General features: G+C 36.7%; 1 protein-coding gene across 1 annotated transcript in view; it reads left to right on the top strand.

Annotated features, from left to right (window-relative positions):
- Positions 1-13,637, top strand: part of CPNE8 (copine 8) — a 220,448-nt gene extending 206,811 nt beyond the window's left edge. Inside the window, exons 19-20 of the mRNA XM_046013749.1 lie at positions 1,957-2,030; positions 11,764-13,637. Coding sequence (XP_045869705.1) covers positions 1,957-2,030; positions 11,764-11,952 — 263 coding nt within the window. The 3' untranslated portion in view covers positions 11,953-13,637. The remainder of the gene's footprint in view (positions 1-1,956; positions 2,031-11,763) is intronic.
- Positions 13,638-16,931: the final 3,294 nt, after the last annotated feature.

Here is a 16,931-nt window from a genome sequence, read left to right as displayed (position 1 = left end):
TTTAACCCAAAGGACATGCTGAAAAGTGGGCCATATTTTATAGGGTCACATTCAAATACATTATTGCCTGGATAACTGTCATTTTTCTTAATTGGAATGAAACATTCACAAAGACTGATGGAGATCGTAGGGGATTGTGGAAGGTGAGACCCAGATTATCAACAAATTCTTGTTTTCTGTTAGAGAGTAAAGGAGAACTTCCTGCAATTGCTGGCTTTTCTCTATTGCTGTACATTTGTCTAAATCATATGAAAATTTTGAAAGGAAAACAAAACCAAAGGAAGGAATGAACTATTGAAAGCATTTGAGCATAACGACTTTCCTTATTTACATTGCTAATAAGTATGGAAGAACAGATCTTTTGTAATTTTCTTCTTCTCCTTCCCTTCCTCCTCCTTCTCTTTCTTGTTCCTCCTCTTCCTCTTCATCCTCTTCTTCTTAATTCCAGTTAGTTCAGATATGGTGTACTGTTAGTTTCAGGTGTACCATATAGTGATTCAACACTTGCCTGTTACACCTGCTGCTCATCTGGACAAGTGCACTCCTTAATGCCCATCACCTATTTCACCCATCCCCTCCACCCATCTCCCTTCTGGTAACCATCAGGTTGTTCTCTTCCATCAAAAGTCTGTTTCTTGCTTTGTCTCTTTCTCTTATTTTTTTCCCTGTTGCTCATTTGTTTTGTAGATATTTTGTATTTTAAATAAGTTAATTTCCTTGTTATTGACAATATACACATTTATTGTGACATGTATTTCTTTTTTTTTTTTTTAAGATTTTATTTATTTGACAGAGAGAGATCACAAGTAGGCAGAGAGGCAGACAGAGAGAGTGAGAGGGAAGCAGGCTCCCTGCTGAGCAGAGAGCCCGATGTGGGACTCCATCCCAGGACCCTGAGATCATGACCTGAGCTGAAGGCAGCAGCTTAAACCACTGAGCCACCCAGGCGCCCCGTGACATGTATTTCTAAGCATATTATTGACTGGAGGCTCTACCGTTTATGAGCACTTATTTCAACCCAGACTTTGGCTCATGAATACGTGTAGAAAAGTAACATTTAAAACAATGTTTTTAACCCAGATGCATTACCTAAGCACTGAAGAAAATAATGAAAATGTGAGGATTGTGTTCTGACTGAGCAGTAGTTTTTGGAGGGTAAAGAGGCAAACATTATAATTGCAAGTGGCCCTCTGGAGTCTGGTGAATGTCATGTGCATACAAAATGAATTATCAGTAATAGAATTATACTTTAAACACAAATTAGCATTCCTCATGTAATTAATTATTTAGAGAATTCTCACTGAAAACTTAATAAACTCTAGAAAATGTCCTTTATTGCAACATAATATTACTTTATTACCAGCTGTCCATTTGTATCACAGCATTCACACATATCAGCTGATCCATATAATGTCGAAATTATTTCTCGACCTATACACACACAAAAAAATCACAGTTCAAAAAGTCATACTTTATCCAGTCAATGTAGGGCAGAGCAAATCCCTTTCTGTTTTAAAATCTGTTAATGAAGTAGAAGTTGGGTGATATGAATACATAGCTTTGCTGTAGTTTCAATGAGAATAAAGTTCAAATTGTTACTGGAAATTCTGTGATTAGTGCCAAGTTTCTTAAATGAGAAAGACAACAAGAGTTTAATGGATTAGCATCACTTGCCCAATCAGTCACATAAACACATAACCCAGAACTGAGAAGCTCTAGGATGGGGAGCTATACCCACACTGGCTCATGTCTTTCAAAGGATCACATGGGAGCTTGGCTAGCTTTCTTCAGTTATAAAATTTACACTCAAGTTTTGTGGCAGAATGGGGAGTCAACAAGCTTTCTGCCTTGACACAGGACATGTTGCTACTTCAGACATCTTGATTTCCTATTGCCTACAGTGTTTAAGTACATGGTTGAAATGCACTGGATAAATGGTCTTACTTTATTTTCAAGCTATGGTTGAATTGGATGGAGATGATGTAAGAGTTTCCTCCAGGGGAAAATATGCTGAAAGAGACATTGTACAGGTAAGAAATTTAATGGAAACTATTTGTTTAGTTCATTGTGAGGAACCTGTCAGCTCTGATTTGAAAATAAACAAATTACATTGAAAGCAGGACTCTCGGGTTCTCCTTAATTTAGTCAGTTGATTCTCTTTAAGATGCATGGCAAGTAGGGCCTAGAGTAAGTACCCAGTGACTCTCTTGTATTTCAGGTTCACTATATATAAAATAGAAATGTTAATAAATGTCTTTTCCTACTTTAATATTACCAGAAAATGTCATTGAGGTCTTTGGTAAAATTAGAAGCTAGAAACATAGCAGAATTTTTAATGATGCTTATCTATTCATTGTTTAGCCCTCAACAAAGACACCTGATTTTTTTTCTTTTCTTTTTTTTCCCATTTTATTTATTTTTTTCAGCATAACAGTATTCATTGTTTTTGCACAACACCCAGTGCTCCATGCAAAACGTGCCCTCCCTATTACCCACCACCTGTTCCCCCAACCTCCCACCCCTGACCCTTCAAAACCCTCAGGTTGTTTTTCAGAGTCCATAGTCTCTTATGGTTCGCCTCCCCTCCCCAATGTCCATAGCCCCCTCCCCCTCTCCCAATCCCACCTCCCCCCAGCAACCCCCAGTTTGTTTTGTGAGATTAAGAGTCATTTATTGATTTTTAAGACACCTGATTACAACAATGAATTCTGGAACACCGAAAAGAAATTTTTTTAAAAAGTTGAAAAAAAGACAACTGATTAGATTTCAGTGTAAATAAATTCAGTGGTAACAAACCAAAACTAGATTTTTATATATTTCTCCCTAGATTATGGTTAGAAAGGTGGAGAAATAGATCTTAAAATGATATGTAAATACAGAAATTTATATAAAAATATGTTACATATAACTTTAAATGTAATTATATAGAGATGATATGTAATACTTATAATATTTTATATGTAATAACAAAATAATAATGATTTATGTAGTATTTATGATTTATACTTGTTAAAATTGAGAAAAATACATAGCTAAAACCTACTATTCTTGGAGTGAATAGAAGAGAAAAAATCAGCAGCCAATCAATATAGTTCAAATTTATCACTGAAAGCAAGCAGTTAATTAAACTAATTGGCTACATATTAGAGGTTTTTCCATATCTTTTAGGTTTTTACAAGGGTAAAGCAACTGTGAAGTGCACCTTTTTAAATAGGGAAGGAAAGGTCTCAGCACATGCTATGAAAGCTTTAAAGGAGCAAACAATGGACTTCAGTATTATTTTCTTAGGAACAAGCCATACATTGACCCAAAGTCATTAAGAGAATCCCACAGAATTTGGAATGCTACAGAATTTACTTCAAATCCCGAATTATTCACCATGATAAAACTTGAATAAGCTTTCTAAATTTCAGTGCTCTGGCTTTGTTGTAAAGATTAAGAAAGAAAGATCATGTAGATAAAATACATTTCTGAAATAGAACTCAGTAAAAGACAACAAAAAATGATTAAAATACTTATATAAAATAATCTGTAAATATGTTACTATAATAAGATTTTAAAAACATTGTTCTTTTTAGGCAGCAACATTAAATTTTAAAATAGAAACATTTGTATAACAGTTTTTTAAAAGAAAAAAATTAAAAGTATCAAGTATGATTTAAACTTTATAACCTAACGTTCTTGGTAGAGTAAAAAGCACACACACATGAATGATTAGGTTAAAAGCAGCTAAGAAAAGGAACATGATGATGTGATCATTTATTTAAGTATCCCATGGTGTTTTGTTTTCATAATTAGACACATGATTATTCACCTTAACCTTATTAGCATAATTATAGGTCTAAGTAATTACACTTTATCTAAAAGCTCTTCATAATGTCTGACTCACAGTTTCCAAAAAATCAAATTACGGAAGGGAAGCATGAATTTGAAGTTCTTTGGAATTTGTTGTGTTGCTCTTGTAATGCATTTTTACAAAAGCAGTAGAGGCAACCTACTATGAGATACGAGATATCGTATCTCATAGTTCCATCATAATGCTTACGGGAAACTTGTTACTGTTTTCTTCTGTAGGGATAGTTAAGGTTGCCCATATTGTTACGGTTTCCTTTAAGAGGAATGATCTGTTATGTTAGTGACAAGCAACAGTCATGTCTATTAGCATTTATAAAATAAAAATGTCCTTGATTGTGAAAGTATTTCGTCTCTCAGGTAACTACATTAGGCAGAATATTGAGATTGGACCCAGATCTATGAAATTATAATACTGTCACTCTGCTCTTGAACAAGTCAGTAAATCTCTTTGAATCTTCATTTCATTATTTCTGGACTTTAAATTCTTTCATCTCTGCTCTTTTCATGATATTGTGAGTCTCAGAGGAGTACCACATGAAAATACTTATTACGTATCAGTGTAAGGTATATATTCATATAACGTGTTCCTTCTCCTTGAAAGTCAAAGTCCTTGAGACCAGTCTCCCACCTTACAGTAACACTGGGATCCCCCAAAATCCTGAAGACACCTGCGGATATAGCTAAATACTCAAGGGATTCTACCACATAAAGTTGAACTGAAAGAGTTGTTGGCTCTTATAGATACTGAATAGGAAATTAAAATATTTTTTGTTTTTAAAGATTTTATTTATTTATTTGACAGACAGAGATCACATGTAGGCAGAGAGGCAGTCAGAGAGAGGGGAGGGGGAGAAGCAGGCTCCCTGCCAAGCAGAGACCCAGGACCCTGGGATCATGACCCAAGCCAAAGGCAGAGGCTCCAACCCACTGAGCCGTCCCCAGAGAATTAGTAGCCTCTGGAATAACTGTGACATTTTGACTTACATGCCTACATTCACTTAAGGGGATTTGATAGACCCTTTTCCAATTTCATGGAGAAGTTCCTAAATGGTGATTGGTCTTTTAACAATAGTAAGCAAGGTAACCATATACATAGTACATTGTGTTGAAGGAGAATTAGCATTCTCTCTCACTTCAAGTAAGGTTTTAAAAACATTCCACCATCACCAGTGGGTGCAGGCTGGCTTCAGTTGGTTAAGCATCTAACTCTTTTTTTTTTTTTAAGATTTTATTTATTTATTTGACAGAGAGAGAGATCACAAGTAGGCAGAGAGGCAGGCAGAGAGAGAGGAGGAAGCAGGCTCCTTGCGGAGCAGAGAGCCCGAAAGCATCTAACTCTTGATTTCAGCTCAGGTCATGATCTCAGGGTGGTGAGACCAAACCCCAAGTTGGACTCTGCACTGGGTGTGGAGCCTGCTTAGGATTTTCTCTTTCCCTCTGCTCCTCCCCTCTCTAAAGGAAATAAAAATAAAAATATTCCACCATCACAGTTTTCCAGGTTCCACCATCCAGTAGAATGTTTTTAAAATTATCTATTTTCAAGAATAGAAATACTCTTGAATATTTAGAATAGTGGGGTCGCAGGAGTCCACCAAGGATAATACCGTCAATCTCCATCATCAGAAAATATCTAAGCCATCACAAGTGATGCTGTAAATACTGCTGGTTAAAATATTACCAGAAAATAGGGTCCATTTAGGCTTTCTTACCTTCTCATTACTTCCAGTTTCTTATATGTTGAAGCAAAGCAGGTTAATGCACTGCAAATGGAACCCAGTTTTTTTAAGTGGGCAAACAAAAGCTTAAGGCTGCAAATAATAACAAAAGCCAAAGGTAGCTGAGATTTAGCAGAAAGTTGAGGGTAGCAGATGGAGGTCTCATTACTGTGTCAAATCTTAAGTGGCTTCCAACTTCTTCATAACAATAATAATACTGAGTCATTTATTAACTCCTTTTGTATGCTGGGCAGGCTAAGAGCTATAGTATTGCTTCACTTAATCTTTAATTGACCTTATGCAGGTATTTTGATTAGTACATTTTACAAAAAAAAAAGAAAAAAGAAATTACGTTTAATTCTTCTTGTCCATAGTCATGTAGCTAGTAAGAAGTAGAATGAAGATTTAACCTTAAGATATCTGATTCTAAAATTCTGAACAAAAATTATGTATAACATTGATTTAAAACCTAAACATAGCATCTAAGCGTTTCCGTGACTTGACCCCAGTCTTCCTCTTTAGCTGAACATACACATACACACTACTTTGTCTAGACAAATAGGACTACCAGCTGTATTTGCATCACACATTTCCATTGTTCCTGTTTTTATTTCCTCTTATTTCACCTGGAATACTCTTCTTTATCTGTGCTGATTAGTGTCTTACATTTTGAAAGTTCCATTATACAGCCTTGCACAAAGCCCTCTCTGCACACCTGAACTAACTTCCCTCTTTGTCAGTTTATTAACATACCACTTTATATCTTCCTAAAAATACTGGCCACTTTTTGCCTTGTAGTAATTTATGAATAAAGAAACTGAGGCCTAGGTAGCAACGTGCACAAAATTATTTAAGTCATAAATTGATAGATCCAAATTTCCAACAGAGTTCTGATTCCAAAGCCTGTGTTCTTTCTGTTATAACACACCTACTCTCATAAAAACCAATATTCTAGTGAAGATCATTAGGATCTAATTCCCCTTTCATATTACTGAAGTGGTTCATGTCTCAGGGTTAGATCAGTTTAGGTTCAAATAATGATTGATACTGGTAAGTATCTCATCTAAGTTAATTAAACTTTCCAAGTTTCAGTTTCCTCTTCTGTAAATTCAAAATACGGGTAACATGCTTATAAAAATTTAATGAGATACTGTAGAAATCTTTCAGCAGATGGCCTGTTACCTACCAGTTGCTCAACAAATGCATTAGTTAGTGCCAGTGTTAGTTATTGTATTTAGATGGTCTGTGGCATAGTCCAGTGCAAATTCATTTCTATGTCAGTATTTCATAGTAGCTATACCTTGACAAGGGACACTGTAGTCAGCCTTATGTGTAATTATATCCATTGCCTTAAGATTGAATTTCGTGACTCTAGTACAAACAGTAAGCAAGATGAGACCCTATTGTTGTTAATTCTGAAACTTCAAAGAGTTATTTTCTTAAGTCAGTATATGTAAAGGCTTCCTATTTGTTTGTGCTATGAATTGGCCATTGTGTATAATGCAGAGTCATTTCTTCTGGCTGTACACAGCTGTTGGCCTATCATTTCCTTAAAAATTATGTTTAAATCATATTTTCCATTAAAAGGAGAATAATAGCCTTGAAGGCGTAGACTTGAAAATCACTAATGGAGCTGTGCACAGTAGGAACAATCAAGTAAAATTGAGCAGAACAGCAACTAAAAGTCCATTTGCCCAAACTGATTCAAAACTTGTTTTCACAAATAGGCAAAGCCAGCCATTAGAGCAGCCATGTGGAACATTTTCCTTGTACTGGATGGATGCTGAAAAAAAAAATGTATAGTATCAAGGATATAGTATATTTCTACAGAATGGAATGCATTTATTGGTTTTTTGGGGGAGATGAATGTGATAAATTCGTGCAAAGTTAAAACTGTTTTATCCCTCTAGACTCAACATATTAAGGGTCCAAGTTCATTTGTGGGGGTAGTCAATGAACAACACTCATCCACAAATGTGCGAGCATTATTTTGAACAGGAGGTCCCCAGGTACAGTGATCAGAAATGAATGATTTTAAAAAAAGAAAAAGACAAAAATCAGAGTAGTCTGAGAATTTGAGTGGGAAATCGATTGTAGGAGGATATGAGCAATAGTGTTATAGAAGGCATATTAGGTCCTAACAACTGTAAGTTTGACATGAAGAAGTAAAGGAAATGAAGAGTCACTTGTCATTTTCATCTCTCACTTAGGACAGTACCTTGTGACTGATTGAAGAGCTGAATGTCCCTTTGGGAAAGGTTTAGGTAATTTCAGTTAGTGAGTAGAAAGTTCTCAACGTTTTTCATCTACTCCCAGCACACAGGTGGGATAAGGTATACTTCTGTTGATAACAAGAACTCTCTATGTTAATGAGAGTTAAGGCAAGGCAAGTTACGGGCAAGGTCCCCCAGGATTCAAAGGGCAGGCAGAATCTCGCCCCACTGAACAAGCCTAAGTTAAATGTGATATATACTTTCCTCTTCAGTTGAAAACTAAGATTTCCTTCTTACCCGTTATTTATGAAAATGTTTTAAATATGAGTAGATCTGCATGTATTATGAGAAGGGTGGTTGTGAATTTAAGTTTTGACATCCCAGAGCATCACAGCATTCTTAAAGATGAATTTTAATTTACTTCAGTTAAAAAAAAAAATAGCACATCTCCTAGCATTTGCTGGAAAGATGAAGCAATGGGTGTTATAAAATAATAAAAAAGCCAGGAATTACTTAGCAGACAACACTGATACTGTACTTAAATTTGATTGAGCTAAATGAAGAAGGATATTCCTTGCATTTAATGTTTGATGTGAATGTAACTAGAAAACTATTAAGAATATAGTTTCGGGGCGCCTGGGTGGCTCAGTGGGTTAAGCCGCTGCCTTCAGCTCAGGTCATGATCTCGGGGTCCTGGGATCGAGTCCCGCATCGGGCTCTCTGCTCCGCGGAGAGCCTGCTTCCCTTCCTCTCTCTCTGCCTGCCTCTCTTGTGATTTCTCTCTGTCAAATAAATAAATCTTTAAAAAAAAAAAAAAAAAAAAAAAAGAATATAGTTTCACAAGATGGGATCGGGAGGGAGACAAACCATAAGAGACTCTTAAACTCACAAAACAAACTGACGCTTGCCAGGGGTTGTGGGGGGGGTAGGGAGAGGGAGGTGGGGTTATGGACATTGGGGAAGGTATATGCTATGGTTAGTGCTGTGAAGTGTGTAAACCTGGCGATTCACAGACCTGTACCCCTGGGGCTAATAATACATTATATGTTAATAAAAAATAAAAAAAAAGTAATAAAAAATTTTTAAAAAATATAGTTTCATAGACAGTAAACAGGTGTTGGAGAGGATGTGGAGAAAGGGGAACCCTCTTATACTGTTGGTGGGAATGCAAGTTGGTGCAGCCACTTTGGGAAACAGTGTGGAGATTCCTCAAGAAAGAGCTACCCTAAGACCCTGCAATTGCACTACTGGGTATTTCCACAAATATACTGATGTAGTGAAAAGAAGGGCCATCTGTACCCAAACATTCATAGCAACAATAGCCACAGTTGCTAAACTGTAGAAGGAACCAAGATGCCCTTCAATGGATGAATGGATAAAGAGGATGTGGTCCATATATATGATGGAGTATTATGCCTGCTTCAGAAAGGATGAATACCCAACTTTGGTATCAAATGGATGGGACTGGAAGAGATTATGCTGAGTGAAATAAGTCAAGCAGAGAGAGTCAATTATCATAATGGTTTCACTTACTTATGGAGCATAAGGAATAACACAGAGGACATGGGGAAGTAGAGAGGAGAAGTGAGTTGGGGGAAACCAGAGGGGGAGATGAACCATGGGAGACTGTGGACTCCGAGAAACAAACTGAGGGTTTTGGAGGGGAGGGGGGTGCGGGATTGGGAGGGGCCTGGTGACGGGTATTAAGGAGGGCACGTATTGCATGGAGCACTGGGTGTGGTATATAAACAATGAATTTGGGGACACGCATAAAAAATAAATTAAAAAATAAAAGAAAAAAAGAATATATGGTTATATTGAAATATATGCCTGTGTAAGTTGAATAGTAATAGTAGTGATGATTACAACAATTACCATATATAATACATATTATGAGTCGAATACTGTTTTAAGTACTTTACATGTTAACTTACTTAATATAGCAACTTAATAAAGCAGGTATTATCATCATCATTATTATTATCCTCCTCGTTTATAGAAGAGGAAATGGAATGAGTGGAAAATCATTCATCTAAGATCATCAGCTAATAAGTCGGAGAATCAGCCTTTGAACCTGGGCAGTCTAATTCCAGGGTTTGAGAGAATAGGGTGTAAAAAGATAAATGAGGTTAATGTCCATGGTGTGGTAAAGTAAAGGTAAAGAGGCAAAGAAAAATATAAGAGCAAAGTTGGGGTTAAACACAGATTGGGTGGTGAGATCAACTGCTTGCCAGAGGTGCCATCCTTTCCCTCCATGGCTGTGTTAGCTACAGAGTTCTGAAAAACTGAACTCTTAAAAAAAAAAAATGTTTTAGGGATAATTGCTGTATACTAAGCATTCTAAATGTTTACTTTGAAAATGCTATGCCTTTTAAAAGAATGAAGTAAGCTATAGCAATCAGATATATTTTTCTCATTAATCCTCAGTCTTGTTGATTCCTGTTCTCTCACTTTTCTAATTATAGTTTCAGTGAAAAAAGTGAACCCTAACTTTTTTGCACCTCTTTGATTTTTTGTTAAGAATGTCAAGTCTTGTCCAAAGTTAGATAATTTGACTTCACACAAGTTCACGTCCCCTTAGCTCTCTTCCCAGTTGAAGATTATATTTGCTCTATTAGTTTTTCTTACCCTTGCTTAGCTACCTTCAGGTGTAAGAGAAAGCTTTGTCACCTTTCTACTACACTTTCCTGAAAGCTCTGTTGAGTTTTCCTCCTGGTTAGCAGAACAGGGTAAAATTACAGTCATATAGGTTGCCTCTGCCTACAGTATTTTATTTTAAAAAGAAGAGTAATTTTCTCCGCTTCCGTAAAAGAGACTGTGTTCCCTACATGAAAAGTATTACACTTGCTACTTGATTTCTTAAAATTTTAAATTGGTTTATCTGTAGCAATCTGACCATCTTAAAGCCTACTTCCTCATTATAGTTTTTTTCTGAAAGCACATCTTGTGTAGCTACTTAAATCAAAAGTAACTTTTTCAAAATAAATTTAACACAGTTATGATATAATAGGAGATGGGAAGGTGCTGTCTCTCTAGAGGAGGAAAAAATGATTTAATTCAAACTCTTAATTTTCCACTTAGAAATTGTTCAACATTCTCAAATGTCTTCACTGTGCCTTTTCTCTAAGACCTAAATTACTGGGTTCACAACATTAATGGTTCCAAGCATTTCCAGGTTGCTTCAAGAATCATCGTAGCTCTGAAGGGAAATTGAACTAGTTTCAATTCAAACAGCACATGTTTATTAACTTAAGTAACCACTGTAAGTGAAGATAGAATCAGGCAGTTTATCACCAGAGTATTTAATGTTCAGCTGATAATGGCTCTCACGTAATTGCTTATGTAAAGATAGAGCAGTTATTTTTATATGACATAAAAACAAGAATGATGATATTTCAATATGAAGTATTATCAATTCTTAGGCTAAATAATTTTTTTTTTCCATTCCAAACAACAGATTTAGAAAAAAAAATCTGGGATATGAGATTTGATGTTTTCATAATAAAAACACTTGACATGTGTTTAGGCTTCTTCAACAATATGCACTTTCCTTTTTGCCCTGCGCTGGATACTCTTCCTGCACTGAAAGCTGATTTATGCAGGTATTAACTCCACTGGCAGGAAACCAAGCACTGAAGAGGTAAACGCTCTATCCTATTGGGAGACGGGTGAGGTATAGAACTCAAAACCACAGAATACCTGTAGCAACATGATGGACCTCTCAGGACAGTTATTGGAAAAAAAAATAGAGAATAATTGCATCCCTTTTTAGATAAAGCATATACAACAGAAAGTTTCGGTCACTATAGTAGCTCGCTGTTGGTAATGAATCAAATCTCTTGAAGATGCATAGTAATGCTTATCCATCTAACCAGTCCTCCAGGCTGCTCTGATTGTCCACCAAATGTTTCCATGTGATGGTTTTTTTTGTCTGTTAAACAGCATACTAATGTCTCTGGAATAACTCACCTCTGTTTCAGTTCGTGCCGTTCCGGGATTATATTGACAGAAGCGGAAACCACATACTGAGCATGGCCAGATTGGCTAAAGACGTCCTAGCTGAGATTCCGGAGCAGTTCCTCTCCTACATGCGGGCCCGCGGAATCAAGCCATCCCCCGCGCCGCCCCCCTACACCCCGCCTACACACGTGTTACAGACTCAGATATGACTGTGCTCGGAACCGTCCCCGTTAACTACCGGTCACGAAGAACTGCTGAGTCAACGCTTTGCTCCTGGTGCTCTGTCGCGAACCAGGGAATGAGATACTCTTCTCAGTTTGATTTCAGCAGTCCTGGTTAATACGCTTTCTTGGATCCAAAATTAATTCTCTTTCTAAACCAAAACTGTAAATATGGTTGTTGCATGAGCAACAGAAAAATTGTTTAAATGCTTGAAGCAAAATATGGATGTCTTCTCTGAATCTTTTTTTCTTTTCTTTTCTTTTTTTTTCTTTCTTTTCTTTTTTTTTTTTTTTTTTTTGGACAGAAACAGCTAATTTCCAATGTATTGTTGGGAAAAAGCACAAACTGTTTTTAACTCAAATATTGTCCTCGACTGCTGTGTGTATAGGAAAGCAGTCTCTCTGTATCAATGTTTACATGTTACTACTTTTTAAATTTCAATACTTTTATAACTGTTCTTAAGAATAAGAGTTTTGAATATTGAATCCTCTGTCTTCTAAATTGCAATAGCTATAATCGCAAGAGCAATATCTCTTTGAATGACTGTCTGGACAAATACAATTGCAAATAAGAGAAAGGAGAGATGCTTTCATATTTCTCAGTAAGTGAATTGTCTTACGAGGTCACATCTGCTTAGTAATGAGTTCCTCTGCTGTTTGCCTGGTATGGGGGTTTAAGCTTAGCAGATGTGTATTCTGTAGGAACATGCATTTTTCATGGAGCTTGGGTTCTAAATTTAGACTGCAGTCAGTTTATGTTCTGTAATTCTCAGTAGAAATAATAAAAAGTCAAACATTGTGAACTGTAAAATGCACAGAAAATACTTTGTGTACTAAGTAGCATCTTTATATTATAATGCTATTTAGAAAGACTAACACCCAGAATATTTAACTGTGAACCATGTAGCAGAAGTTTTAAACTTTTTACTCCATTATACCTTGTCTAGATATTTTAATTCAAAGGGATACTGGCTCTCCTGATTTGGACTTCTTGTTATCACCTTTTCATGTTGCCATGCGAGGTGCACAGGCTGGAAGATTTTTGTGAAATTCCCAGTTACATATACAAAACCACGTGACTTAGTGCACAACACATTTGTGAGATAACCTACTCCTACATACTGAACTGCCTGTCCACAATGACTTGTAAAGAGTTTTTGCATGTACAGTTTTTACAAAAATTACAGTTTTGTGACGTTGTGTCTAAATTAAAGCATTTCTTTAGAACAAATGGCCTTAAATTCTCACAGATTTCCTGGAAATGATTGTGAATTGCCTTCAAATAATAGAAAAGTGTATTTTCTTTTCCTTTGTGTCAACAATGTAACTGCTTTATAATATTTTTCCTTACTTACATCCTATTTACTACTTGGTTTATTTCTACTGTATGTTGTTCTCTTTGTCCAAGTTGACTTAGGGTGACTTTTATAAGCATGAAACTATTTTATTGAAAAGAAAAATATATACACCCACATATCTAACAGTATCAATGTTATACAATTATGTAATAACAAATTGTCCATTTTTAAGTATGTATTAAAATCTTTAAAAGGATAACTACTTGCTCTGTAAGTTTTATGTGTGAAATGGAGTGTGATGATTTCCCTTACTGATCTTAAATATTTCCACCAGTATAGTTAATAGCCAACTGATTTTTTAAAATTTACCTTCAATATTCAGTCCAAAGAAATAAAAATGAATGAGGTCATATTTTCTTTCCTGTCAAATATTATTTATTTTACTTTGAACTAATTAGAGAAAATGAAGGATGTATACTTTCTTATCTATGTAATGATGTGCCCAAACCTAGTGGGGGCAGATGGCTAAGAAATCATCTTTAGTTATAAACCATGCCCTTTGTATGGCAGAGTGGTCACCAGAAATACATGTGATATCAGTTCCTTTTTTTTTCTCCTAAGGTTTCCTCCCTCTCTCCCTTCCTTCCTTCCTTCCTTCCTTTCGAGAGCATGTGAGCAGGGAGAGGGACAAAAGAAGAGGGAGAGAAAGAATCTCAAGCAGACTGTGCACTGAGCACAGAACCCAATGCAGGGCTCAATCCAACAACCTTGAGATGACCTGAGCCCAAATCAAGAGTCAGATGGTTAACCAACTGAGCCTCCCAGGTGCTCCAATGTTAGTTTTATATTTTATTTTAGAAAATACCCAGTCATGTCTTATTTCTGCAAAAAGGAAGAAACCAAGTCTGAAGGGGTTGAGTGATTTATCCAAGTCTGTGTAACTAGAGCAGAGCTGGTTATATCACTGCAAAAGTAACCACTTGAATTTTTTGAACTGCCATTAGGGGCTTTGTAATGAAAAAATCCCAGAAATATTATCCATAAATGCAAATGCATACCAATAGTTGCACGTACAAATTGGGTATGAGGGATATGCAAACATTAGGTAATGAGAGACAAGAAAGGTATATATTGGGGACACCTAGGTAGCTCAGTGGGTTAAGCCTCTGTCTTCAGCTCAGATCATGATCTCAGGGTCCTGGAATCAAGCCCTGCATCGGGCTCTTTGCTCAGCAGGAGTCTGTTTCCCTCCGTCTCTGTCTATCTCTCTGCCTACTTGTGATCTCGCTCTGTCAAAATAAAAATCTTAAAAGGAAAAAAAAAAGTACATATTGAGAGAAGAGTGATAGCTCTAAGTCATCAACCTTGCTACAGAAAGCAGACTATTACCAAAGGCTCTGGATATTGTGTTCTCTAATTCCATTCCTTTCCTTTCTGATGAGAATCATTTTAATTCCAGGATGAACCCTTGGGCTTCTATTCAAGCATCTCCAACACTGGTCTCACCCAGTTATATCAACTCCATTGCTTCCCAAATGGATATTAAAATCATCCAGACTTGTCTCATTACTTTTCCCAACCAATCTAGGTTCATCTGGAGTCTCAGGCACAGTTCCTACTCTTTCCTTCCATCAGGTTCTCTCCTTAGGCCTCCACCTAAAATACTCTGCATCTTCTAGCCCAAGGCCCAGCTCTTCTTTTTTCTTTTTTTTTAAAGATTTTATTTATTTATTTGACAGAGAGAGATCACAAGTAGGCAGAGAGGCAGGCAGAGAGAGAGGAGGAAGCAGGCTCCCTGCAGAGCAGAGAGCCCGATGCGGGACTCGATCCCACGACCCTGAGATCACGACCTGAGCCGAAGGCAGCGGCCTAATCCACTGAGCCACCCAGGCGCCCCCAGGCCCAACTCTTCTTAACCATGTTCTTTAAAACTTCAGCTAGCAGTAATCAGTACCTTCTGTGAATCAAATATGCATTGCATGTCAGCATATCCATTGCCTCATTATTTATATACTATTTTACTTTGGAGCATCTTGACATCTCCCCGACACATAAGACTATGATTTAATGGCACCTGGATAAAGGTAAATTCTAAAAGGTTCCAAGTTTACTGTAATCTGTAACTAGGTTGTGTAACTGCTGCAATTAAAGGACATCAGATGGCTCAATCACTACTTTCAAAATTCTCTCTGCGTGTAATAGAGGGAGAAAAAAAGAGGTGGATGCGACTTTGGTGGTATGTGTAGGGGAGAGGGCAGCTGGAAGTAAGGTTGGAGGATAGGCTGTTTTGTTCAGAATGAGTGAAGATAAGTAGGTGGGCTCATGTACTTTTTTGTTATTATTAGGGTAGCTTATCATCCGCTTAAGACCTAAAGAGATTTCTCTCACAAGATGAGATGGATGTGGTTGTTTCTTAGAGAACCTGCGACTACCAAAGATTTTACTGCAGAACATGCTTTTTCCTTTCAGCTTATGTGTCTTTTAACTATTTTCCATCTTTGTGTTACTCAGATCTGTAATTGACACAAAATGGCAAGACACTTAATAAAAACTCACTTGAAGACGAATTTCTATCATTAGCACAAATCAGATACACTTCCCAATAAAGAAACAGAGCTGAGGATCAAATTGATTTCCTTTGAGTGCAAGTGGTATCACTTAATAAAGATCGAAAGGATGGAAATTTACTTGTAAAAAGGTAATAGTGTGCAGAGCTTTCCCATCAGTGAGTCACAGATAGCTTACAGGTGCATGCCATGCAGATGGGCTACATGTCTGCGTATACAGCTTAAGATAATTGGGGCTCTCAGGCTCCAGCATACTTACTGGCTAACCTCAGGACATTTTATAAATCTTCTTTTTAAAAATAAATATATCTTGGGGCACCTGGGTGGCTCGGTGGGTTGAGGCCTCTGCCTTCGGCTCAGGTCATGGTCTCAGGGTCCTGGGATCGGGCCCCGCATCAGGCTCTCTGCTCCACAGGGAGCCTGCTTCCTCCTCTCTCTCTGCCTGCCTCTCTGCCTGCTTGTGATTTCTCTCTGTCAAATAAATAAAATATTTTTAAAAATAAAATAAATAAAAAATAAAAATAAATATATCTTAACTGAAAAAGACAGAAAAGCTCTGCATTACAGAGATTATTTCTCAAATAAGCTATGAGTGCCCTTATGAGACTCTCAAGTTTATCATGTACTTTGTTTTACAGTGAATTATAGAATTTCTGAGACAACTTTCTTGCCTTATCAATCATCTCCTGCATAAACAGTCTACCACTCAGACAAAGAGTGGGTTCCTTAATCTATGTGTTATTATATGACTCAAAAGACTTCAAAGCATAAAATCGAAGGGATCCAACATTGTTGGGGTTTTTCCCCCTTAGAATAAACAATTCTAGATGACTCCCCCTCCTCCTGACTATTGCCATGCTCCTCACCCCACTGTCCCACCATACTTCCATTTGCTCTGAAGATCCTAGAAGTCACTGAACAATAGGAAAGCCTTTCATTCATTCCATAAAATATAGGAAGATATTGAGATGAAAGAAAGGAAATTTTGAGAAAAAACACATTTTATAAATGTACATTTTATAAATATATATGTATAAATATACATAATTGTACTAAGATTTTTTTCTGAAAGGCTTCATCAGATTTTATGATATGATTCTGA

The sequence above is a fragment of the Meles meles genome, chromosome 7, assembly GCF_922984935.1.
Source record: "Meles meles chromosome 7, mMelMel3.1 paternal haplotype, whole genome shotgun sequence".
Taxonomy (NCBI): domain Eukaryota; kingdom Metazoa; phylum Chordata; class Mammalia; order Carnivora; family Mustelidae; genus Meles; species Meles meles.
The sequence above is the reverse complement of the archived record's forward strand: the minus strand, read 5'-3'. Positions and strand labels throughout refer to the sequence as shown.